General features: G+C 37.7%; 1 protein-coding gene across 12 annotated transcripts; it reads right to left on the bottom strand.

Moving 5' to 3' along the window:
• On the bottom strand, positions 1-27,425 carry XIAP (X-linked inhibitor of apoptosis). 12 transcript variants are annotated; one of them, XM_075054371.1, is made up of 12 exons: positions 27,320-27,425; positions 14,797-15,706; positions 13,129-13,228; positions 11,101-11,179; positions 10,412-10,445; positions 8,425-8,652; positions 4,622-7,031; positions 3,151-3,266; positions 2,315-2,402; positions 1,422-1,539; positions 438-526; positions 1-175 (listed from the first exon to the last, which is right to left on the bottom strand). In XM_075054371.1, exons 2-7 carry the CDS (start codon positions 15,671-15,673, stop codon positions 6,838-6,840), a joined length of 1,512 nt encoding a protein of 503 aa, XP_074910472.1. In that variant the 5' UTR covers positions 15,674-15,706; positions 27,320-27,425; the 3' UTR covers positions 1-175; positions 438-526; positions 1,422-1,539; positions 2,315-2,402; positions 3,151-3,266; positions 4,622-6,837. The 12 variants fall into 12 exon arrangements, with proteins under 12 accessions (XP_074910472.1, XP_074910476.1, XP_074910474.1 ...); XM_075054375.1 differs by lacking the exons at positions 2,315-2,402; positions 3,151-3,266; positions 27,320-27,425 and adding exons at positions 17,880-17,912; positions 19,148-19,223; positions 19,823-19,955; XM_075054373.1 differs by lacking the exon at positions 3,151-3,266 and having other exon boundaries at positions 2,294-2,402.
• Positions 27,426-27,795: the final 370 nt, after the last annotated feature.

Genomic DNA, 27,795 nt, shown 5'->3' on the forward strand with positions numbered 1-27,795 from the left:
CCTTCAGGCCACCTCTCTTGGATCTGGGACATGGTCTGCTCCAGTTTCCAGACACAGGGAGGTTTTGGGAGACATGACCAAGACATTCTTGTGTCCTGTAGCTAAGTCCAGGCAAAGGGATCACAAATCAAGGACCATTTTGAGTCAGGCACCATGACGGCATCAGTGACAAAGTCTGTGGAAGAAGCACAGGAACCAGAGAAACGTGTTTCAAATTGGGTAAGCTGGGTAAGCGGCGGGGCACGGTTAAAGGCAGGAAAGAACAGACTGTACGACAGAAAAAGGGCTGGGGTAAGAAGCAGACAAGAACTGAAATGAGGTCAAGCGGGCCAAACAGCAGCAACTAGCACTGAGCAGGGGAAGCAGCTTTAGCTAAGTGACGGCTGAAAAACAAACAGTGAAACCACATCGTACTCTTGATGTGCAGGGCAACTCACCTGTCAGGAACAGAAAGTAGTTCTCAGCTGGTCGGATTTCCTAGGGCCTCCAGCTCCCTCGAGACTCTGACATGGAGCCAGGGGGGTCCCTGAAAAGGGGAAGAAGGAGGATGTCTTGTGGTTAGATGAGGTTAGAGTGGAACTGGGACAGAAACGTCATTATTCAGCTCAACCTCTGCCCAAGATCATAGAGCAAAACAGTTATAAAGTCAAACACATTTATGTTTAAGCTTTGAGGAAAATCCTCCATCAAATGAATAGGAGAGCTCTATTCAGTATTTGCAGGCAAACACCAGGTTTGGATGATGACAGTGGATTAGTTTATCTTGGACTTCTCCCCACAAACTACTGAGGCTGGAACTTAGAGGCTTAAAGTGGGAGTATACGCAATGGGGGATTGTTACTTACATGAGAGATAAGGTCAAGGAACAGATTACTCTTTCAGATAATAAGCTTGCATGGTTTTCTGGGGCTGACCTACCACATTCCCGAGATCCTACATACATCCCTAACATGGTTTCCTTTGGTTTAGATTTCTTCATCAACCATCTTCAAGTTTTCTTTCAGACAGTGCTTTTCAGAAGTCCTCTCTCCTTCCTTCCAGTCGTGTCTGGGGCTCAAGGCCATCCTTGCTGCCTCGACTCTCTGACACAGTGGGAGGTCGAAGCAAAGCAAAGTGTGATCTTGTCATTAGCTGTGACTTAGATTTTTTTATAAGTGACACAACGCATAACAAGTAGCAAGGAATACAACGGTTTATGACATCTTGGTGGTTTGCACAGATGTTCAAAACCGTTAAGATAAAAATACTTCTTTTAGACTGTAACTTCCTTTAGCACGATTGTAGAAGTCCTGCAAAGCCTCAGTGCCAGCAGCTGTGACCAAAGCGTTTCCCCTCTGTGGCAGAGGGCACTCCTGGGACGCTCACCGTAAGCGCTGAGGACAGCGATTCCCAACCCCGCTCCCCCCGGGGCGTCCCCCTACCTCCGTCCCCTGTACCGCTGGTTCCAGCTGTGAGCGCAGCAGAGGTGACACTTCCAACCTGGAGCATGGGTCTTCCTCCCAAAAACTTGCAATTGCTGATTAAGCCTTTACAAAGCAACTGTTAACAAAGTTATAAAAGGGCTAAATCGTGATGCAGAGACAGGAGTCAAATTAACGTTACGTTTGGTACATTCTGTTTTGCAAAAGACCACAAGAGATGTTTAAAGCAACAGTTACTCTTCTGGCAGCTTGTATCCTACCAACAGAGCTCCTGTACCGACCCCAGTAACATCACACAGGTTGGTTATGCAGGAAAGAGAGGTAAAGTCAATCCTAGACTCAGAATGTGTTACGCAAGAGTTAAAAGGAAGAGACTACTGTGGCTTGACACCCACTTTTGAAAAGCTTGTATTTAGAAGATTAACTATTTGGCTTAAGTGATGACTCTCATCATGCCGTGCAAAACTAAGTAATATAAAAGAAATTGTGTCAAGAGTTTTATAGCAAGATCTAACTTCGTAAGATCAAAAAGACATAACATGAATAAATATAAATGCGCTCTGTCCTGGTAATTTCTGGAAGTTAGATTAGTTCATTCTCTAAAATTTGCAGGTGAGCATACGTGTTTCTACTGAACTTGGCTTTTCAGCAATTATTGTAATGAATCTCCTAGCTGTTTTCACAGCGGGACTCTGCAAAAGTGTTTTTCATTTTTCAATCTAAGAGCAAAACCCTATTTCAAGTATCTCTCCAATACACTTCCAGCAATTCTAACTTATCAAGCATTTTATCTCAGCCATCATCAATAGCTGTCCAGGCTATCAAACTGTAAATTAATAGTTATCCAAAGGCACCGAGTAGTTTTCACCTACCTTGAAATATTACATACTCACAATATAATTAATACCATTTCCCCCCAGATTTTCCTTTGAGTTCTTTTAATCCAAGCCATTTATAACTGAATATATACTCTCTCCTTTCCTGTCCAAGGAAAAAGTGAGTTCTTTTGATAAGTTAGTTACAGAGCCATATTCTCTGAAATAATATATATTTTCATATTTTTATATGAATATATATTTCATATACATTCATATTTTTACTGTAATGTTATGTCAGTATTTCTTAATAGGAATTCCTGGTTAAGAAAAAATTAAAGATAAAATCTGAACTTCAGCAAAGGTTCTTAATTATCACAGGTCATTTGCCTCCTCACAGAAAGCCCCATTATAATTATGGCACACAAATTGCTGTACGGCAGCATCTGTACATCTCTTGGAGCAACGTGACAGAGTGGCATTCCCAAAGATGGCAGGATACTTTCAACAGCCTGAATCAGTGCGAAGGCACAGCAGGGTCGTGGGGGAGCAAAGATTTTCTTGATCCAATTTCAAAGCTACTCAGTAAAACTTATGCATGAAAAAATAGTAGGAGGGAGTGTATTCACTCATACTTCAGTTCCATGAGCAATGAAGGTCATCTCACTCGAGTGGCTCTTCCCATTTCACTATACGGAGAAGATGACCATCACCCTCACAAGGCAGGATCAAGAGCTAAGCTCGATCCAACCGTTCTGCACAAGACGAGCGATGAAGAGCCCCTGGGGCAGCAGTGGAAGCGCTTCTCTAGCCTGCTCTTTGGCATCTAGCCTTCTTGCTGATTGGAGTCAATCTTGCACAAAGCAGAGGGTAAAAAAGAACACCGCCTAACAACTCACTGTTCGCATACTTACCACCGCAGAAAAACACTGCGAAAGCCAGAAAAAATCTCCAACTCCTCCTTCGCTCTATGAAAAGCTGACCTTCCCTTCGGGTAGGCCTTACACATCATGTGCTAGAACTTGCACGCCTGAAAGGCAGGACGGATTCTCTTCTGAGTAGTTACTAAATACTGTGGCAGCAAATGTCATCGCCCCTTGTAACATTTAATCCTAGTATACACCACTTCAGCTTGAAGTTTCACATGAACACAGTAATCAAGTGTCTGCATTAACCTCCCACCCAGTTGTAATTCAATTCTAACAACCCATTGTCCTTAATTTTTGTTAATTTCAATAAAAACAAACCTAAAAGCTAACTTTAAAAACCCACGTCTTAGGTTAACAACAATGCTCTGAAGGCTTTGACAAACTATTTGTCCTGCAGCTTCAGGCTGCACATAGAGCTAACAAAAATAAACATGGGAGCATCGCAGTCAAAACTAACCTGGCAATATTAAAAGAAGTGTTTAAATACTCTAATTTGAAAAAAAAAAAAAAAAGAAAATCTTTCCATTGTGCTATGACCTTTGGATCAAGCCCCAAAACAAAATTTAAAAAGTACAGACAGCTAAGATCTGTAGAGATACAAGCTGCAGGAACCAGTAGAGTAAGTCAGTATTCTGTTTCAAGCCCCATGTTTCAAGGCAGAGAGAAAAAGCTAAATGCATAATAAAACAACTGCATCTATGGGTTTTCCTTATTTTAGCTGCCTGTTCCTAAATTAGGCATGCAATTTCCATGTTTTCTAAACAAACCAGTTCCAGAACACATTATTAAAAACCCTTGTAAATCTCCCACATATCTGAAGCAGCAAATAGTTCTCCCAGTGCAAGTAAAATGGAAGTAAGAAAGATTTCACATAGAAGCTACTAGAAGAAAGTTACTGAATACTGATACTTGAATATATTCCATAGCTCTTCATTCCAGGTAACTCTTCTATAAAAATCAACTCCCAAGGCACCTTTGTCCTGCTACTAACCTCCTTCTCAAAGCACCTGTGCTTCTACTCCATTTATTTGCATCCTTCATTTCTATCTCTTTAAACACTCAGCCCAGTATCGGTGTCCATGGAATTCCTTCTCTGTTTCTTTAAGATACTGAAAATCAAAGTAATTTGAAAAAACATCTTCCTAATTCGAGCTGTCAAAATTTGATGACTATGCTAATTATTTTTTCACATTTAGCCTGAATAGAACTCTGATTATAGATTTTTTTAAAACCTAAACCTACGGAGCAGTTGTTTTGTTGTCTTGCTAACAGGCTTTTAACCCTTTAACATTCCTAAGTGATTAAAATTTGAATTGCTATTATAGCTATACCTTTTATAACTTTTATCAGAAAGTTACAATAAGAGATACAGTATACCTTTTAAAAGTTAACAAGCTTTAACACGAAGCATTTATGCTATTTGCTTGAATATTATTTGGACAATGTGTTTGCTTACCATTTCAGTTTAGAAGGTACTATTTGTGACCGACTTCCAGGCTTTCCTTGGACAGTTTACATACTATACTTACATCCAAAATCATCTCCTTACTAGGATTTAGTTTTGTAACAGTTCTAAGTAAAATTTGGTCAATCTCTTTCCCAGACAGGGCTTTGTCGAGCCGCGTGCCAAGCTCTGCAGCCTGTAAGTTGGATCCAGCTCATCCAGATAGTCTCTCTCACATGACTTAGGTCAAGGTTAGGTAACAAACCATCTGCTTAAGCAAGTCAGCATAACATGGTTTGCAACATTAACTAAACAAGCTATTTCAGGCAAGATACACCAGCTCACAGGCAAACACAGCCCCCTGCTTTAATTTCTCTTGAAAAGTACAGAAAACCCTCCCTGTTCGTGAAAGTGGGAGCTAGAAACAAGCCTGTCAGAATTGCCAGTCTGTATCTGTCTTGAAAAATCCCCATATGTGTGAATTATCTGAAACACTAAACTGTTCACAAAGGCACAAAAAGGCAAAATAAAACCTTTATCTGCCAAATTCTTTATGAATTTCTAGTCATCATGTATTCCTAAGAACCAAATTCTAATTTATTACCAAAAAAAGCAAAATTAACATATTTTAATTTTATAATTAACAAACCTTAATTTATACAAACAATAGATTTTATGTCCTCTCCAACTGAAATGTATTTGTTATCCTTAATAACACTCAGGTTAAATTAGTAACAGCTGAGTTACAAAACAAGAAAGCAACAGAAAGCAACCTTCTGTTATGATTTTTTTTTTTTTGCATGTGACCATCAAATATGCTGATCAAGGAACAACTGGATTGCACTTTATTTTAAATATTCATAACATTACAACAGCATATAATCACAGCGTGTATTTAAAAAATAGAAAAAGTAGACACTAAATTTCTGTTAAGTGAATTCAAAAGTTTTATCATGAAAAACTATATTCTGTATATTCTAAATCTCTCAGTGTGTAGGACTCAAAGATAAAAATATATGCACAGAACATCTTAGCAGCTCCACAAAATAAGGAAGTCACATAATTAAGTAGAGAGATCGTAAACCAGCTGTACTAAAATACAAAGCTATGATACTTTTTTAATTGGAGAATTGAGGATCAGTCCAGTAAGAAATAGCTTATTAAGTATTTTAAGGTGACTCTCACTAGAATAGTTCTTAACTTTAATTTAAATGCTGCAAACTGACAGCAAAAATGAAAGATTTCTAATGTTACTTGTAAATTAAAAATAAAATTTAGAAAAAAGCATTTTCATGGAGATAGTTTAATTTCTTATGAAAAAAATAGACAAACAGAAGCGCTGCAAAGTAGTAGCAGATAAATGAGTTAGGATAATGCACAATGTTAAAAAAAACAAGAAAAAAATCAAACAATGAACACGTCTTTGTGTAGGGGGGCAAGTTTAAAATGAGACCACTCCTTCCATGAAGGGCACAAGGTACATAAAATCTCCTTCATTTCTGTTGAGTTCTCTTTTAAGGAATGAAATTAATGTACTTTTATAACCAGAAGGATTTTTGTGAAAAATGGATTGCTAAAATGAGTTTATGGAATCCAATTTATACATCTAAACCAGAAAAAATAAATGAGGAGACAGGAATTATATATCAAAACAGACAAACTTAAAAAGTAGCAGTAGCAAACATAAGGTGAAATATTGCAGCAGCAGGTTTGCACATATTCTCTGAATTATGTCACAACCAAGGTTACAGAAATAAGATAACATTTTCAATCTTACATAACATTTTTGAGAAGCTAAAATCTCAGGTATAATATACATGTATATAACAATTTTTTAAATTCACTTATTTACAAATTTTATATAGGGCCTGACTCTTTATACAACTGTATTTGCATAAACTTCAGTTGTACAGAGTCCTACCAAAGTGAAGCAAAGGAATGATCACATAAATAAAGCTTTGCATTACTTAGGCTTTCTCAAATCAGGTTTATGAATTGAAGTTACAGAATATACATATTTGCCTTTTAATATTGTTTTTTACATACAAAAAATTCACTTAAGGAAAATAACTATTTAAATGTTAAAATGTATGTAGAGTTTGACAGCAGAAAAATCTAAGTACTGCCATATGATTAGATCCTGGAATTAACTGCATTTTTTACATACATTACATGTATTTAAAGCAATAAAGCAAGAAACGTTTGCATTCACAGTGCTGTATATTTCACTAATACATAAAAATTTCCTGTCTTTTCATAATATTTGTACGACACAGAGGGCATTCATTAAGTGCTTCAGCACATTCCTTACAGGCAACTAGGTGACCACAGGGAATGAGGGCGACTGATATGTCTTTAGCCATACAGATTTTACAAAGCTTTTCTTCCTGCAAGCGTCTTAACTTCTCTTCAGTACTGAGATCTAAGGAAAATAAACACATAAGAAGAAGTTAACATACTTAGTACCATTGAATCTCTTTTTTTTTTTTTTTTCCTTTACACACAAGGACAAGGTTTTCTTCATATGATTTAAAGGTCACACCTTTAAACAGGAAAAAAAAAAATTACAAGAGATAGGAAACCAAGCTGCAGCATGGAATCCTCTTTTTTTTTTTTCCCCCCTCTCATCACATTACAACTCCTAGGCCAATGCAAGCAGGGAATTCAGCTATCTATATTTGCAAGCGCTTGAAATATCTACAGAATTTAGGATATGCATATTTCAATCAGGAACCATTCTTTTCACAGACTTCCAATTGACAACTTTCCCAAAACTTGTACAGAAGATGAAAGAAAGGCTCGTTGATACTGGTTAAGTAATTTGGATTTTTTTTTTTTTCAGAGATTTCCTCAATGAAAAGAATGAGGATGTGATTTCCTTCCCTACCTCCATTTTCAAAATGCCCATACTTCAAAAGCTTAAAAATTTGTAATACAGAAAGAATCAATTTTGCATTGTATGTGAGCTCTTTGTTATTCCAGTATGCCCCATTTGAAAATGCAAACTTCAAAAGCCTTCCCCTGCCACCTGGGGAAAGCTCCATACAGCCAAGCACAAAAATAATGTCCATCTTCATTGCAAGTTCTGTTTCCCCCATAATGTCCATTAAAAATCTTATTAAAATAGTGGGCTGGTAAGATCTCTGCCTATCACGCCAACCAGAAGGTCTTTTTCCTCCCTATGAATTCACTCATACACTTGTCTTAAACTACAAGTCTCCCAAGTTAGAAATCTTGGTTTTGGTCTATTTACAGAGTGTACCACAATGGCTTTCTGAGCATAACTTGCATGTCCCAGCATAGCTGGAACACAACTAATTGAAAAGAAACACCATCTAGAAGTACACTTTTTCTTACTGGCCAAGAAGGAAAATAAAATAATCCCCTACAAAGATTTTTTCATTTTGAATATACTGAATATTTGACAGTATGTTGCTGTGTCTATTTCATTTTGCCACCACATCTATAGTTATTCTTGCTTTTATTTTTAAATATCATTGTCACAATAATTTTGGGTTTTTAGTTTGCACGTATAACCTTTCCCAGAAGCATGCTGGACTATTATTTCAATGTTATACACTTCTGAGGTATTAATACTACTTATTTTACAGATGATATTTATAAACACTGCTACGCTCAAGTATTTTAACACCCTCTTTGTTCAGCTTTTTTTTTTATGTCCAAAAATAAATCTCTTGAATTTAAGTTACAATACTGTAACTTCACTTTAGGTAAGACTTGGATCAGAGGGCAGAATAAACAGATAACAATAAGGTATATTTCACAGACTAAAGAGCTGATATGAAAGTACACACAGAGGTTTTGTAATTGAATAAGCTCATCTTGCTCAACTGGGATTTCATTTGGTCCTTCTTCCCTTGTATTTTCTTTCTGAGCACTTATTAAGTCTGCTACCAGATCCTCAACAGTTGTGTGACTTTCTCCAGACATCTGCAATCTCTTTTCCATGGTGTTCCTAATCTCAGACAAACTGAAACCCATGTCTATGGCACCTTGTACCAAAGGATTCTGTAAGAGATCATCTAAAACAAGAAATTAAAAAAAACAAACAAACAAACAAAAAAACAATTTAACAAGGATGAATCTGATTATCGGACAGTATTCACTACAGTACTCTACGACACCTTTGCAAATATCTAGCCAAAGGAAGCGTATTTCCAATTTGAGAATTTTGCCAATTGTAACAACCGCATTGTCAAAACACCCAAACCCACAGATTTGAGATGTCTTCCATCCTAGATTTCTCAGTCTCCCTTCATCTACTTACAATACAGAAATCCTCCCAGATCATAGAATCATAGAATGGTTTGGATTGGAAGGGACCTTAAAGATCACCTAGCTCCAACCCCCCTGCCATGGGCAGGGACACCTTCCACCAGACCAGGTTGCTCAAAGCTCCATCCAACCTGGCCTTGAACACTGCCAGGGATGGGGCATCCACAACCTCTCTGGGCAACCTGTTCCAGTGCCTCACTGCCCTCACAGGGAAGAATTTCTTCCTTATATCTAATCTACATCTACTCTCTTTCAGTTTGAAACCGTTACCCCTTGTGCTATCACTACACTCCTGATCAAAGAGTCCGTCCCCATCTTTCCTGTCAGCCCCCTTTAAGTACTAGAAGGTCGCTATAAGGTCTCCCTGGAGCCTTCTCTTCTCCAGGCTGAACAACCTCTTTTTTTTGCTATTCAAATCAACTACTTCAACTTCTTAATTAAAATGTCTTATAGAATTAACATCACAAATTCCATAACTGAATGTTAACTGAAATTAATCCAAAATTCCAAGACACAATAGATACGTAAGTATTTGGTAACACTACATTAATTTTAATTCAGTTCAGGGAAGAAAAAAAAAATGATGCGTATGTTGAGAGAAACCAATAAATAATTTGAATCTACAAAACCAAAACACAGTGCAATCAGCAAGCAAGTAAGCCTATCCACGATAAGACATGACACTACTTTGGGAAACCATTTTTCAGTCTGTTGGACCTCCCCCTTCTCCTTTTCAATGTAATTTTTTTTAATAGATTTTTTAGCAGTGTGTCTTATTTCCAGTTCTTCTATTACATGTAAATGACTAATTTCTTCTTTACTTAGTAAGACTGTTCAAAGAGCAAAATTTTTAACCTAATTTTCAGTCTCATAAATGAGCAGTGTGTGAGAGATTCTAAAACAGGTTTTGTGTAACCACTTTTATTAGCAACAGCTATCACTCCCTGGGATGAAGCTACTTGACAGTCTTCCTACTACCCCTTTAACTATCTTGTCTTTTTATTGCTTGGTATTTGTGAAAAACATTGCAGGAATGTGTAATACTGGAACACATAACAAGCTATTTAAGCTTTCTCAGCTTCCTAGTCCTTGCCATTTAACAGACCAACTCTTCCTGCCTCATGAAAAGCAACGATTGTTTCAGTTCAGTATTCTTTAACATTCATCCCACAGCACTACTAATTCAATACTTGATGCATACTTACTAGCTGCAAAAATAAGACTGCATCCTATACCTACTTCTTCCATGGTTTACAATCTTTACTTTACAATATTTATCCAACCATGATTAGATTTCCCCTAAGAGAAATAAAATTCATTCCACAGTTCTTTAGAAGCAATGAAGCAATGGAAGAGTATCATCCAACGATTTGCCTGTCATGCTTTATTTAAAAATGTAATAGGGTTATTTTTAAAATTAACCATTTCCTTTACTATATATGCAAATACGGATATTCCAAAATAGGGGGAGTTGTTTGTTTGGGATTTATTTCTTTAAACAAATACCTTTAGGAAGTACTGTCCCTTCAGCAGCTTCTGTCTAAAAGTGAAATATAAACAGACAAAATTACAGTTCTGGACGAGGTAGAAGGAAACCTATACAGTTACAAGACAGAAAATAGCTATTTGATCTCAGTTTTTTATTGACTAAAGCTATTAAATCTACTCTGAACAATTGCAAAGGGATCGGTGTTTTGTTATGTCTTTCACATTGTTTTAAATTTTCATTTTAACCCATCTTTGCTATAATCACATGTACATGATTCTTAGTCTATCGAAGAATTCTAAAATAACATCTGTTTTACTTTTTAGTGACTGCATACAAGTTTAACAATGCTCTACCAACAAGAAAAGAAAAATGATGTACTACAGTTGAATAAGGAAATTATTCATTGTAGACCTTAGGTTCCTAGGCTATTAAAAAACCCAGGACTTGTTCAGTACTAAACATACAACATATACAAGGTACCCTACCTGTGACCCATAACCCAGCTAAGGAGAAATGTGAGATCTATAAACCCTGAATGACAGAACCAAAATATACTTCGATGTCTTTCACTTTCTGCCAATGAAAGAAGCAGCAGGAGGACTAAATGACATGCATATAATTAGAACAGTAACTTCATATAAAAACTATGTTAAGACTGTTTTCTATTTTAACAAGATTATATTTGATTAATAAGCAAGACACTTACTGTTGAATCCCTATATCCATCTCTTAAGTGAACATTATTTATAAATTCTAGCCCCTTTTCCTTTCTCACAAATCTGCACCTATAAATGAAAATATTTAGTTATAATAAAACCGCATAAGCAGCAAACAAAAATTGACTACATAACTTTGAAAAGCTTCAATACATTTCCTACATCATATAAAATGCTTGCTTTTTAAAATCTCTAAATATTTAGTCAACATCAGTAATGTCATTTAAACATTTCTAAAAACATCTTAATCACTTCAGCAGTACTTACCTTTTTCACATTTTTGGTGAAACAGAAACCTAAGACTTGTTGGCCATGACAGCTGATGCCACAGGTTTATAAAAGTAAAGACTCCAATGAAAAACAAACATTATGTTAAAATGTTGGTTCTTTTAGCTGTTTGCAATCAAAGAAAAGCAGTCACTGGTCAGACAAGTGCTTTACATGCTTACTTTCACTATTTTCCAACCAGTCCCAGCTACTGGGCAGAGCTCTTCCCTACCAGAAGATTTAGGAATGCAGTAACTCCTCGACAATAACTCCTCCTCCTTCTCTAGCTTCAGCAGTTACTTCCCCTTCATGGTGTCCTGTTCATGGGCACAGACAGCATGCTGTGAGACTGATACACTGCCACTGAAGTTGATGTGCAAACAAAAACTCCATATAAGACAGTTAGTGATCTGAGAGGAAGTAATCAAATCTGACATAATTTAAGCAACCTAAAACAAAATCAAACCCATATAAGGAGGAGTGAAATGTAGCAAGAAAATGTGTCTTAACCATTCACTGCACCAAGCCAAAAACTTGGAATGGCATCTCTTTCAAGTGGCAGAGACTAATAATTAAAAGCTGCCTGTACCACTATTGAAAAAAGGATCGGCTAATACACAAATACTAACTTCCAGCTTCCAGAGACCCTTTCACCACAGAAGACAAATTTGGCAGCTAACACATAAAAGACATTGATTTTATCAATGTTATACAAGTAACTAAGTCTTTGTACTTGGACAGCTTTTATGCACCTGTAAGAAACGGTGAGTCATATACTATTCCTCCTTTCCTCAAGACAGATTTTACACAAAATTGGCAATCTTTCTTAAAAACTACTTCTGGGTCTGGAATCCCCAATCCTTTAAAATTACACAAAAGTCTGTTTTGAATTCAATATCGCTACTGACTTCTTCAGGTTTGTTTGCACCATGACAGAAGTATAGTCATTTTGTATCCTGATGCAAGTTACAAACTTTGGCACGTATGAAGCTATTAAAATAACAATTAGAACGCAGTGCTTGGATAATGAGTCAAAAAAATAATCAGATAAGTATTCACAAAACTTAACGATTCTGCTAGCTGAGACATCAGTTAAGTCCAGACACAGAAAACTTCTCTTCCCTTTAATAATTCCTACAAACAAGCTGACATACAAACACCACTGACTTCAAAGTGAAGTTATTCAGAAGGTAAAACTTCAGGGCAACCTTTCAGACTGATCACCTCTAACGATTTAGTTGTGCCCTCAGCCTCTTGAGATTTAGTTCTCTTTCCCACCCGCTGCAGAAGAACTCACTCCTACCTCTCAAAGATGACATTAGGTTAATGTCCTCTTTTGAGGCCTCCAATATAACATTAAAGCATATGTTGATGATTATACATATAATAGCAGGACTACAGAAGGCAGAACAGATGGAACAACAAAAATAAGGACCCCATGCAAAAAATTCCTTAAAATCTTTTCTACTTATTGAAAAGGAAAAAACATAAACCATGGAAGATTAACTGATATTCCTTTGGTGCCTACATGATAAAAATAAAGAAGAAGGAAGTAGAGGAGGGCAACTAAAAAAAATTCAGTTTTTAATTTTTAATCTAAATTAATATTAATCTAAATTAATATTAACCTAAATGATGTTAAGCCACAGTCAACCTTCTGAAACCTTTTTTAGTATGCTTTGTCATTAAAACATAATATACTGTAAATAAGACTCTGACATGCAACAAGAAAACAGTAAGAAATACCTTACCCAGGAAACCATTTGGCATGTTGATCCCATGGGTCTTCATTTTCCTTCCATTCTTGCAATCCTCCACCACAGTGGAAACAAACCACATGATCACCATTACCTGAGGAAACATACAAGAATAAAATTACATACTTCTAGTAGGCATAACAGTAAGTTTTCAACTAAAACATTACATTATTAAGAAAAAATATTTATTTTATTGATTAGCAATTGTAACTAAAAAGAACTCCATTTTCAAGGACAACATAATATATAAGATTTGAAACAAATCTTCAGGAGAGACTTGAGCTTAGAAAATACAAAAAAGTCACATGAAATATTCCTGAATTTTATTTTAGCAAGTAATTATGCAGATAAAAAGCAAAAGCTAAAAATAATCTATTATCAAATAGCTCAATCCACTAAACAAGCTGTGAAGTAGTTTACCACAAAGAATTAAGGATGTTTACCTGCCTTTTTGGTCCTCCATTTCACCATTAAGATTAATGGGCTCTATAGTGCAGTAGCATAAATGACTGAGGAGATGTTATGAGAAACTGCATTCTCTCTGTTCTAGCACTATGCCTACTGGAATCAAAGACTGCACCAGAAACTGCTTAGATATTGTGTTTATCGCAATGAGAGGAGGTATTTTTCCTACAGAGCTAAATCATTCTCAGGCCACTGGAAACAGTTTTCACAGAAGTAACTTGAACAGCCATCAGGTCTGATAAGCTGGTGCCAATTTAGTGCACCTCCACAATACAGATCTCATTTGTCTGTGCGAAGCTAGGTTTTAGGAACCTAAGAAGAAATCAATAAATTGGGTACAAATGTTGCCTATGTATCACCCATACAAGAACATATCAAAGGTTTTATTTATGGCCACAAGTAAAACAAATGTAATCAGATTAAAAAGTTCTTCCAAGAGCTACTAAGATAGCAGCTAATTAAGATGAGAGCAAGAAATTATCCCAGATAATCCCCTTTTCTTCGTGACCTAATAAGAACAACACTTTCCACTCACACAGCATCTCTCAGTGAAGAATTTCAAAGAGCGTGAATGGGACTAGGCAATTCAATCTAATTGGGAAACCAATGCACAAAGACACTGGAGTTTTATCCAAGTCATACACTACATGTCTAACAGTAAAAGCTGTTCCACTGGAGTCATTGTCTTCATAAAGCTCTTACAGTAGGTAGTAATGGCATTTGTCATTTGCTACTTTCATGTGTCTGAATGCTATGATGATGCAAACACGTGTTAACTAAAAAAAATGGCACAGAACCTGGATTGTCTTGTTCATAGGCTTCTGTACAGGACACAGGCCCACTTCTTAGACCTAAGGTAGATAGCGGAAGGACAGCACTTCATTTTTTAAAAAATATTAACTTCAATAATTGTCATTGTGCAAGACGAATTATGAGGGTTTTAGCAGGCAAGGAAAACACACTTTAATGTTTTACTATTAAAAATGAATTTATGACCAAGTTTATACTTCGCTATTAAAAATACTGGGTATAACGTATATTATTTTACACAAGAACTATGAAAAGTAGTTTACAGAGTAAAGAAATTCTGGCAAATCATTCCATATTAGAATAAAAAAAATGCTTATTTTTTCATAACAAGACACTTACATAAAATTTCCCTGTAAAAGATATCAGTCATTTTAAGATCTGGCTTACCTATGCTATAGAAACCAGCTTCAGCAAGTTGCTCCTTGTCAACAGGATATATCCAAGTTAAAAATGTTTGTAAACGTCTTCCATATTTTGCCATAGATGGATTCCTTGGATGCTGTGCACTGTTCAAACCACTGCTCCCAAGCTCAGCAGGAACAGATTCACTTGGAACATTTCCAACATCTCGGCCCAGGACAAAAAAGCATTTGGGAAAATGCCTCTTGTGTTCTGACCAAGCTCTGTCACTGGGTTCCCACTTTTTCAATTTTCCACCACAACAAAAACATGCCACTTGATCATCAATACCTGTATAATAGAATCCAGCATTAGCTAATTCCTTTGGTGTCAACTGGCTATTGAGGGGCCAGCTGTGAAAAGACTTTAATCTTGTCTCTTCACTGCACATAGCAGGGTTTTTAGGATACAAAGTATCTGACATATCCACAACCTGCCTAGTTCTCAGGAGGTAATCTGCCTCCACATCAGATGCGTCATCCAGAGTACATGGGAGGGCTGAATTGCTGGAACCGTTTTCAGTTCTATGCTGGTAGTTCTGAGAGAGAGGATGTATGTTATTTTCCAGACAAGTAGATTCAGTAATAAATTTGCAATTTGGGGAAAGCTTTTTGTGTGTCTCAACTGCAGAATCCCCAGGCGCCCATCCTTCAATAGTTGTATTGCAACTGAAGCACTTCACTTTGTCACCTTCTCCAGTATAAATAAAGCCAGCTTGTGCTAGTGCTGATGTCGAAACTGGACAGTTAAGTGGAAATTCAACAAAAGTTCCTAGTCGGTAGTGTTCCTGTGCCCATTCCTGGTCATGGTCAGTGTCTGGAGTGGCACAAGCTTCAGAGATGTTATCTGGGACATTACACGTCATCTCTTCATAAGTAGGGCTCTCCTTTCAGATTTCCTAAACAAAGAATAAATATTTTAATTTCACAGACAGAAGAATAGATCGTACCCATATGCAAGCCTGGAAACTGGCTAGATTAAACTAGCCATCTTTTATGTATTAAAATAATACCTCTTCCCTCCCATCTCACCCTTGCCTGCCTCCCCTGCCACGCAGAGGCAAACACCAGAACATTAAAAACAAAATAAAAACACAATCCGTAAAGAAAGGCAGGAAGATCATGAAGTTTTATAGGCCAATAAAAATTTACCTGGAAAACACACAGGTTTATACTTTTACAGCTTTAAAAGCAGGTTCTACTTATTAACAAATAAACATTGCAAGAATTAAATCAACAAAATGTTTAACAAAAGCTCTGGGCAAAACCCTGCCAAAAGGCTTCCAAACCTGAAATACAAAGATATTGAATTTAAAATACTAATCTAAGCCAGACCACATTTGCAAGATTTTACAGCCCAGTTCTGAAACACAACTATCTTTATTATTTCCCATACGAAGGCCATGACCACCATGCCCATTATAGATGGGCATCAACTAGTAAAACCATCAAAAAGAAACAAGCCTTTGGACTTGTGTTATATTGTAAAGACATACATCTCAGTTTTCCTTTTAGCCAAGTATCTCATGAAATAAACTATCAGATGTTTCACTGGGGCATTTCACCAAAGTGCTGTGCTCTGCTTTTAAGGTCAGCGTCTTGGACTACCCAGCACTAATATTCACACCCAGCAAACTGCTTCCACTTTCCCACACCCTGCCTATGCTCTCTATCAGGAGTTCCTGTGCCTCTGCCATCACCTCAGCTTTTCCTCCCTGAAGGAATGTCATTCTCCTTACCACCTGTCCCACATTCCTATTCCTGCCTACACTTTTCCAGGGTGAGTACCGACTGCTAGTCCTGCCATGCACCCTCCTGCCCCAGAAGGCTGCTAAAAGCACTCAGACAAGGCCCTTCTTTCACAGGGATGAAAAAAGAGCAACTTGGCTCCCACAGGTCCTATGCAAGAACCACAAAATGACGCAGTCATCACCTTCATCCCAAGATGGTTGAAGTCAGAGCACAGTAAAAATTCATCTCTTGTCCTGACAAGTGCGGTGATATTATTGACTTACAAAGTCTTCGGTAAACACAGGCTACTGCTGATACACATCTCAAACTTACTCCTTTATTAAGTGGTAAATAAAATTATTATGAGACTGCCCAAATGGACTTCCTAGGTCAAAGCAATAATAATTCAGCAATTAGCAAAAAGAAATGCATATAAGGAAGAACAGAATATATATTTATTTGAACAAGTGTCCTTCTCCATCCTGAAATGTATCTATTTCCAGTCCTCACCTTTGTAAGGTAGGCCATCAGGTAAAAATTCAGTTTCCTCAACATGCTCCTTCCTCAACACCTGCATTAATACTGATTATACTTTCTGTAAGGTCAATGTAGATGTTACAATTATAATAATTGCTTATATAATACCAGATTTAGCTTCTACAGGAAGGACAAAACCCTTTTTAAAGTTCAGAAGGGGGAAGGGAAAATTAAAATGACTACGCATTGCAGGATCGCTGCTTCCTTTGCCTAGATGACAAAGATAATTCACCTATAAGCAGGTTGAGAAAATATGACGTTAGAGACCCCGCATGCTTGCTTCATGTAATCATGGATACAAGACTACTTCTGAACACTAGCTTTAATTCCTTCTCTAAGTCAGTTCGTGACTAATGTAATGACACTAGAAATTATACTGTGGGTTTCAGTTTTAGCTTAGCAAATTCAAAAATAGCTTCTGAATAAATTACATTGACTGACCTACAAATATGACCTATATGCTTTTTTTGACTTTGAAGGGCAAAAAAAAAATATCAGTAATTACATGTAGTAATATGAAAGCTGTCACAATACATGTATTTTTTACTATACATGTGTATATTGAAAACAATCAATGTTTATAGCAAAAGTTTAAAAGTTCATGTTTATTTCTTTTTAAAATCTTATTTTAAATCCTCTAGGACTGTTTCTGTAGAGATCTCAAGTGACCTTATGGGTCTATCACCATTACTACTACACTGCATTCATAAAATAATCTGTATTACTCAAAGACCATTAGCTGCATACTGATTTTCTTATCTGCATGCCTAAAAGACTTTCTACAAGGTGGCAAACAAAGCCTACCTCACATCCTCTAGAGACTCCTTTTCAAAATGTCTGTTGAAAAAATAAAACAAATGCATATGCTTTCAATGTATGATTAGCAGTATATCTTAATTTCTATTTTACTTATATACAAATGAGTTCAGAAACAGAAAAAAATCAAATCATCCTATTTAAATTTTTACATACTAACTTTTTTTTTGTTTATATTTACTTTAAAATCAGAATAGAGCTGCTACATCTGTCTTTGATCTGTTGCATACAAAGTTACTGTGGCAAATCAGAGGCAATCTACTCAGCCATTCTCTGTAACTTGACCTCCCTGTCCTTAGCAAAATCTGGGGTAGAGACAGACCAAGGTTCAAGCCTGACATTATCTCAAGAATTTACTGGTGACACAAAGATCACCCTTGGTTTGTGCTTTTTTGTTCCTTATGCCATATGGGGTGACCACATATTACAATGATCACTATGATATATGAAGTTAAAAAACAGTTAAGAGACAGAATTAATTATGGCCCCACTTCTCATAAACTACCTACATGTTCTGTTTTAAGCACCACTTAACTGCTCTGTTATCAGAACTCATCGTGAAATCTGCCATTCTTAAAACAAAGTCTGATATAGCAGTCTTGTATGCATAAAGAATAAAAAATAGATTAATATATAACAGGTGCATATATATATATAAACTTCATTATAACATGAACGCACTGCTTACAGTAAGGCATTCTTTTTCACAAGCTAAAGAAGGTATTTTACCAAAGCAATCTGAATAAATATTGTATCTTAACTAAGGCCCAGATTCTCCAGTGCCCTCTGACAGGGACTATCTTCAAATTATACTTACGCTGCATGAGCAAGCCTGCATCTTGCAGTACTTTTCTGGATTCTTTCACTAAAACTCTCCCCCTCCAACATCAGAAAATTTAAGAAACATCATAACATTTTTTTTTATTATTTTGTTTTTAGTATATAAGCTGAAAATTCTGAAAATTTTTATTTCATGCGATTGGCAAACATCTACTTTTTAGATAATTTCATTCCAAAGACCCCACTTCTTTTAAAGCAGGCTTCATTTTCAGAGTGCCTATAAACATATAATATTTAATTGTGCATTTTCTCTTCTTCTTCCCAAATAATTTCTCACCTTTAAAAATACAGGCTGCAGAACTCAAAATATCATATAGGTCATACATCTCATATATGACAGACCTTCCTAATGGAAATAACAGCACGAGTTCTAAACTATTACTTAAATCAGTTTGTACTAGTTTTACTCCACTCACTCTGTCGATCCTCTTGGTGTGTCCTGGAAAGATGTGTGCGTGTTTTAATGACACTAAGGAACTGAGAAGGAAACACCTGAGCAAAGACACAAAGAGGGAAGGAAGAGGATCAAAGACCAAACTGAAATATTAGAGATCAGGATGGAGATGATATTCAGTTAACCAAGATGTTCTTTTTCAGTTTTATTGATTACTTTTAATTAACTGTGAATGCTAGGCAAAAATAAACTAACAGAACTACCTAAAATTCAGTATCCGTACCACCCTCAACTGCAATGGAAACTATAGGACAATGCCTTTCAGCCAGATGGTACTCTGGCTAGATGGTAGATACAGTGGTAACTGAAGCAGAAAAAAAAAATATCTCTATGTACTGTACTGGAAGTTCTAACAATTGAGAAAAAATATAATTGGAAATAAGCATTAGGATAAAACTAAAAATACCTACACATAATGCATTAATCACTCACAACATTGAGATGAGTGGCTTTATTCTTTCAAGCATATTTTTCTACAACGCTACAAATACTTCGATACTCCTCCTTTTAACGCGGTGAGTAAAAAAAATTATGTCCTTAACATGGCGATAATAAAAATATCTGCCACATTTGTATTCTCTGGAGGTAAGCAATCTATCTCGATCCTCACAATGAAAACAGCATGAAAAGCACATACCAAAAGAGCAGCGAGTACTGACAGAAGGTCCAATCACCACAGATCAATTCTTTAATATGAAGTAACTGTTTCAAATTATATCAACCACATTACTTAATCTTGATCTTTTGGAGCAGAAAGACTCAACCATCCTTCTAGAAGCCTCTCAAAACCACGTCTAAATACTGCAGTGACGGAAGCAGGACAAATCCCTCACAGGTATGTGCTAGCTTTAACAACGCTCCATCCACATTATGAAGCCCTTTTCTTACGACAGCCCCTCTAAACATAGTTGGTTTACATTTCAGTATAATTTTATCTGAGAGAAAAAGACATTAACATATTTATTAAACACTGAGGCAAACTCTTCGCCTGTGTAACTACTGCTTTAAATACAAGATTAGTACTACTTTAAATGCAATACCAAGTTTAATTATTTCTATTTCAAGCAACTGTTAAAAGCAACTGTTCAAAGTGTAAAATTAAAACTAGCTTAGGAGTAGTATTTCTACACAGGTATTTTAACAGTTGCCTTACTCCAACTAATTGGAGTAATGCTGCTACTGAACAATACCTTGCACCATAACAGCACTCAGACAAACATTAACGGTAGAAGAAAAATAACTGAAGGTAAAATTTTGAATTGTTTATGGCAAAGAAACACAAATTCATAAAAAGCACCCAACTAAGACATGCGCACAAGACTTTACAATACATACCAGCAGCAAACCCGAGTTCAGAGAGTATACTTTATGTATACGGAAGTTAAGTAAGCCTTTCTGCACAGATTTAATTAATCACATATGAAGTAAAAGTAGAATGTCCAGAAATGTTAAAGTTCATCTTTACTTACAAAACTGAGATTTTTTTTAATTATTATTGAAGCATTATATATCTTCTTATATATGCAGTGAGTAAACAAAGCCTATTTTAGCCTGAAAGAATGCCAGAAGCTGAGCCAAGTTTAATCCTGCTTTTAAACATCTGAAGGTATTTGTCACAAGACACCTCCCACTTTCAAGCTGAAGTACCAATTTATATAGTCTATTGATTACGTTTCAGAAGGAAAAATAAAGACAAGATTTTATAGCAAAAATGTTAACTTACTCAAAATGCAAAATTGTACTGTGGTTTTGCAAGACAAACATGTTCAATTCAGCTTTTAAAATATTAAGAGGTATGATTTTATGCAAAAATATGACATCATCGCATTACCTAGATCTGAAATGCTTCAAAGAAAAAGTATAGAACCCACTTTTCTCTTTCAAGTATATTTTATTAGACATGATTATTTCCATCCTTAATCCTAAAACAGACTGGCATTATAAGGAGTTATTTTTAATTCTTCCACATGACAAGCATGGCAGTAATGTCCGAGTCAGAAACCTACTTGCACAGCCTCATGTTCCTGACCAAAGGGTACATAAACATGGAGCTTCTATTGCTTGACATGCTGACTATGAGAGCAATGTTAGTGTTTATTGTTGACTGAATTTTGAAATGTGAGAGTAGTGCACCAAGTAAATATCAAACAGAACATACTGTACCAGCTGACACACAGATTATGCATATGTCACTTCACTGAATTTCACTTTGTGCCTGCTCAGCTGCAATTAGATCAAGGAAGGGGCATGCTGCTAACTGAAATCATACTTATAAAGATTAAAACCACAAGAAACACAGGATTTATTTAAACAGTGTTTACAAATCTTAGCATATTTACATGTTATTATCAATAGCCATTTTTTAAAAAAATTCTGCTTAGAGATTTTTTTCTTTATTTTATCAAGAGGGTATGTATCTACACGCCGCCTTTTGATTCAGTGCCAAAGCTTACATAAATCCATCAGCTCAGCTTCATTTGTCTGTTTTTCAAACAGGTCCTACTTAGCTTCCCATCAGGGTTTATCAACATAGGAAGTCAGTCAGCTGCTCAAGGTTATAGTAGGCTATTAGATCCTCCTAATTCTTGACTCTAGTCACAAAAACTTTTACACTCTCTCCATCTTACAAATAAATATAACCAGGCCAATAGAAACATACCATTTTGAGAATGATTTTCATATTGTATTTTTCTTCACGAAGAAGTCATATGGGTATGGAATAGAGCAATAAAGAAGAAGAATGGATTCATGGCAGTGCTCTCAGTAGATAAGAATGGGACAAATTTGCATCTGCCAAGGGCAGATGAAAAAAAAAATTGTTTTTGTGAACTTGCAAGATAAATGTCTTCAGACGAACTTTAGCTGTATGTATGGGAAGGAAGGAGTAAATACCAGCCGCTATAGAAAAAACTGGCACGCTGTAGCCTAAGTGCGCAGTCCTACAGAGATGTCAGAAGTCAAACTTAAGACACAATCAATCAGAGCCATTAATGAATGTATAAATCAGCATTATCCAAAGTGACCAAGGAAGAGGAAAGACTACAGGTCTGGAGAAAATCATTTTAGCTCTACCACACCTTGCTAAGTGTTTAGTACAAAGCGAAGTGTGAAAGAGATGTTGGCATTTTTAATTTGGACACAGGAAAAATCTATCTAAAGCAAAGGTTTAGTTCTGACAGTTGCTGCCACTGAAATGAATTGCCTACAGATGACAGTACCTAAAAATAAGGGGTGGGGGTGGACACCAACCCCCCCAAAACACCAAAAAAAACCCCAAACCAATACAAAAAAAATCCTATCAAACCTCAAGCATACTGAGAAAGAGATGGAAAGAAAGACTAAAGGTAAAAGTAGACATCAGGAGAGCCAACACCAAGAGCACAGACTTCAAATAACCCCCCACCAAAACAAAACAAAACTATAAAAAAGGAAGGAGCAGTCCTGACAGTCTCAAGTTTCTCTGGCTGTTCCAGTAAGATGAATGTTTCATTCATTGCATAAGCAGAAATACAATGAAATATTTTTCATGAAAGGCACTGTACTCCTGTAAATCATACAGAAATCTGTGTATGATTTAGCTATCAATTTTTAATTACGAGGTTGCATTAATTGTACCATTTAAACTTATTGAGATACTGTAAGTATTCTTTCAGGCAAATTATAGGGAAAGAATAATTTTTACATTTCTGCCCCCCCCCCAATTTGGAAAATCAGCCTATTCGTTTTTCCATCCTGTTTCCCTATCTCCTACCAGTATCTTCATTTGGTTCATTATTCTACTATTGCTCCCTCTTATAAAAGGATTCTTACACAACTTACTGTGAAAATACATTTCAAATTCAGTACAACACTAACACATGGGAGGAGGAATCAATTTTTTTATTATATTTTTATATTATACACTTTTATATTATACGCTTACATCTTAGTCATACAATTCAAGTGATATAAAAATCTATGTTTTATATAATTTTTATGTTTTTACTTTAGAACATTTACTTCATTAACTGCTGTATTATTAACAGGAATTTGATTTAGCTTCAAGTTCTTCCCCAAGAAATTGCGACTAAACTTGCAGAACTCTTCCCTCTAATAAAAAACAGCTTGGAAGTTGTATTAAATATAATTTGAAGCATACTTCCATCCATGAAAGTCTACCAATACGTTTTGGGGGCTATGCAAGCTATGCAGTTCCTACCTGCCTAAAAGTAGAAATGACAAGTTACTTTTGTCAACTATGAAGCAGATGAGCAGAAAGAAAGTTTAAATCTGTGATTATAAAGTGTATCACTATAGAAATGTAACCCCTAGAAGCTGAGCTACTACTCTTTTTGTAAGAAACAAAAAGATACCCAGTCATTGAGGGTCTATTAAGTAGAATAGTAAAAAATGCCTAGCAAAACCTGCAGTGCCACGGGATGCATCTCCTTTCCCGAGCAGGAGCTGTGTTCCAGCTTTTAGTATTGCATCCTTTTACAAATCCTTTAAACTTAGAAGAGAAGGCTCCAGGGAGACCTTACAGCAGCCTTGCAGTACCTAAAGGGGGCCTACAAGAAAGCCGGAGAGGGACTTCTTACAAGGGCATATTGTGATAGGACAAGGGGTAATGGCTTTAAACTGAAAGAGGGTAGATGTATGTAGATACATGTAGATCTTTAGATGGTATTTAGACTAGATGTAAGGAAGAAGTTCTTTACTGTGAGGGTGGTGAGGCACTGGAACAGGTTGCCCAGAGAGGTTGTGGCTGCCCCATCCGTGGCAGTGTTCAAGGCCAGGTTGGATGGGGCTTGGAGCAACCTGGTCTGGTGGAAGGTGTCCCTGGCCATGGCAGGGGGGGTTGGAACTAGATGATCTTTAAGATCCCTTCCAATCCAAACCATCCTGTGATTCTATAGTTGAAGAAAAAGATGAAAAAACAGGGCATCTTTCCTCAAAGAGACATAATGATATGGAATTTTAGCTACAGCAACATGATTAATGCCACAGCAAAACTGCTGAATCTTCTGGATTCTAAAGAGAAGTTGTAAAACCACAGGAGTACAGAGAGCCTGTCACCTCCTGCCTCACCCACTGGCAAGGGTGTTCACTTCCACCCAGCTAATACTCCCGATAATGCTAGTGCCACTTAGTTCATTATTCACATTCATTTAACTGCAGCCTAATGCAGAAGCAGCATCATGATACTTTCCGGTATCACTAGCGTGAATGTTTTGCCATTAAAGAATGACATGAATTTATACATATATTTTTACATACATACACACACATATATGTACTTATACACACGCACAACTCGGCATCTTATAAACTTGGAAACCTGTCTTGAAATATCCCCTATATTTTAATTTCAAGTCTGTCAGGAAATTGGGATGACTTGGGGATTAATTCTAATTATAATATTGTACCAAAAGTGAAATATGAAAGTTGCACCTGTTGAAAACACTCCATTTGCCTTTCTATTTAATAAGAAACTCTACGAAACATAGAAGGGGAAGGATAACGAACTGCAAGATATGTGCAGCTTCATTTTACATTTTATATGATAGGAGTGACATTCAATTCAAGCTTTGTGGCATGCCTTCTTCAGTCTTAACATACTTTCAACCTTCACACAGAGCTACTTTTTTTAATGTTCAGAAATCTTGCTATTTCTGGAGCCTGACTTTCGATCGTCATGTTCAGAATATTTTGGATTAGAACTCCGCAAGACAGACCATGTGCTATGAAAAATAAAAAGCAGCAAAGTACCGTATGCTGTTAACTTCTGAAACAAAAAAAATGCAAACTTACAATAGTTATTCCCTAAGAAATTAGTATCCAATCAGCCAAGTTTAGTAATAATCAAGGCAGATACTGGTCTCATCTCTATTTTCCACCAACCTTTAGAACAAATTCCAAAATTTACACTCCTGTTGGTAGAAAAAACAAAGGTTAAAAATTTTCCTTTTCACATAACCTTCAGCATAGTTTATGAAGGCACAACTCCAAAACTATGATTAAAAAAAAAATTTAAAAAAATCTATCCTTTGCCCAAGAAATCTAAATTAAAATATATTCTAAAGATGAAAGACTCTGAGGTCGGGGAAAAGTCTGAAATTCAGATGTTTTACTAAAACTAGCAAGGGGCATAAGATTGGGGAAACTCCAGAATATCCAAAGAGGGCAAAAGAAAATCCAGGCATTAAAAACTAGAGGGCAGCAAAAAGGAGAAGGACTGTAACAGCAGATGGAATAAGATCCAATGATCCAGCCTTCTCTTCTCTCTCCTAGGAAATTCTGCATCTGATTATAAATCGGATTTTCTGAAACTCTTCAGCTCCCTGCAGTTGTCTCGCCCACCCTGGGAGGACAGCAACACACGTAGAAGCACTATCACAGGTACACAGAGGCCTGAAATGAAATCCATCTTCATACTTCAGAAAACCAAGATACAAACACGTTTTCTTACTGTTCTGATAACAAATGCAAGTGTGCCTCGTATCAGTGGGAGCAGTCAAAAAAACTCTACAACCAGACAACCACCCTCATCAGAATTCTTTCACTTTTGCTGCTGGTTACAAAGGGCAAGGTCAGAGGATGTACAGAATAATCATTAATTTGTTCCTTTGTGCTTCTTGGCCAATGCTGTAGGTGCCAACTTTTCTACAGAAAGAAGTAGTTGGGTGTTCTTTAAAAGCCTGAAAGAAAACTGCAGAGCAGTCAAGTAGATAGCAAAATGAAGCACTTCAGAGGATGAAAAAAATCCAAATAAAAGCTTAATCAACAAATCCATCACATGAAAACCTGCTTTCTTAGAGACAATACTTCACTGTTGTCTTCTGTGTTATGTGGTGATTTATTTCACGATAAACAAAGAGTAGATTAAGTTAACGTATCTCCTACTGCTCTTTGGTAAGGTATTAGATTTTTTAAAAGTATTTGACAAAAAAGTGATTTCCCCGCCCCCTCCCAGCTGGTTGCTTTTCCTTCCAAATTGGTCTACCATAACATCCTGCAGTTTCTAACTGTTTATTTAAGAGACAAAAATCTTTCTGCTTAGCTATAAGAAATGCTAAAATGCAATGTAAGGTTGTAGCAATGAAGGGATATTGCAAGTAGCTCTGCAAAAATATCTAAAAGCGGTTTCAAGAACAGATTTATACTTTTTAGCAGAGGCAGATTAATAACAGTTAAAAAGGACAGAAACTACTAAAAGTAGTTCTTACAACCATTTATAGGGCTTGTATCTGGAAGACAGGAGCATCAGAGAGACAGTAGTACAGAAAGAGAAGTACACTAACTGTTAAAGAGAAATATACCAGCATAAATACATAGCCATTGTGCAAAAGAGAACTGCCTGAACCGAAGTTTGAATTACAGCTGGGAAAAAAGTGCGCTCAGTGAACTTCTTCCTGCAGAATCAATAGCTACTGAATTCTTACCATAGAAAACCTGAACAAAACTGCATTTTTACTAACAAGAGGCAGAAAGGGCATTCTAGGAAAAAAAAAGAAAAAAAAAAAAGATTTTTGAATTAAATTTAATTTTAAATTAAAATTTAAAAAGAAAATTAAAAAAAAAAAGAAAGAGCGGGCAAGGGGAGACAATATTCAAATATGTCAAAAGAACGAAAGACGACCACAAAACTGCATATTAGCATAGCAAATTTTTCTTTTACTTATGTAAAGAGAACACAACATCAAACGTTCTCTTCGGAAGAAAGTCGCTCGCGGACCTTCGAGCTGGCAGCCGGGGCGCGGATCGTAGACCTGCCCGGAGGGGTCTGCCGGCCCCGGGACTGGGCTCAGGGTAACCCGGCGGGGCAGGCCCGGCCCGGCCCGGCCGCTCACGGCGGAGGGGGCGCGCCCCGTCCCCATGGCAACGCCTCCCACGGCTGGCGACCACCCCCGCCGCCGCCTGCGAGAGGCCGGGGGCAGCGGCGTCCCCAGCCGCCCTCGGGACCCCCGGCACCATCTGCGTGAGGGGCGGGAGGGCTCCAGGCAGCGCGGAGGGACCGAGACCCCTGCCCCGTGCGGGGAGCCCCGCCGAGCTGCCCGGGGGCAGCGACAGTCGCCGGAGCTGGCAGCCGGGGAGCCCGTCCCGCCCTCTGCCCCGGGGTAGCGAGCGCCACGGCCGCGCCCGCCTGACAACTCACCGCGTCGCGTCCCCCGCCTTGCCGGCACCGGCTCCGGGAACCGCTCAACCCCTCCGGCACGCCGAGAAAATGGCGGCTCCCGGCAGCCTCTCCGGCCCCGCTCCGCGGCGCGGAGGCGAGAAGGCAGCGGCTCCCCCTGGCGGACTGGGGTGGCGCGGCAGGCCGGCGCCCGCCGGCCGAGGGCGGCACGCAGTGGCGGCAGCCGGGAAGTGCAGAGCGGCAGCGCCCGCCGCGGGCCCTCCTCGCTGCCGCCGCCTCAGCCCCGCGCCTCAGCCGCCTCAGCTCCGCGCCTCAACCGCCTCAGTCCCGCTCCTCACACTCCTCAGTCCCGCTCCTCACACTCCTCAGTCCCGCTCCTCACACTCCTCAGTCCCGCGCCTCACACTCCTCAGTCCCGCTCCTCACACTCCTCAGTCCCGCGCCTCACACTCCTCAGTCCCGCTCCTCACACTCCTCAGTCCCGCGCCTCACACTCC

Source organism: Buteo buteo, chromosome 22 (assembly GCF_964188355.1).
Source record: "Buteo buteo chromosome 22, bButBut1.hap1.1, whole genome shotgun sequence".
Classification (NCBI taxonomy): Eukaryota; Metazoa; Chordata; class Aves; order Accipitriformes; family Accipitridae; genus Buteo; species Buteo buteo.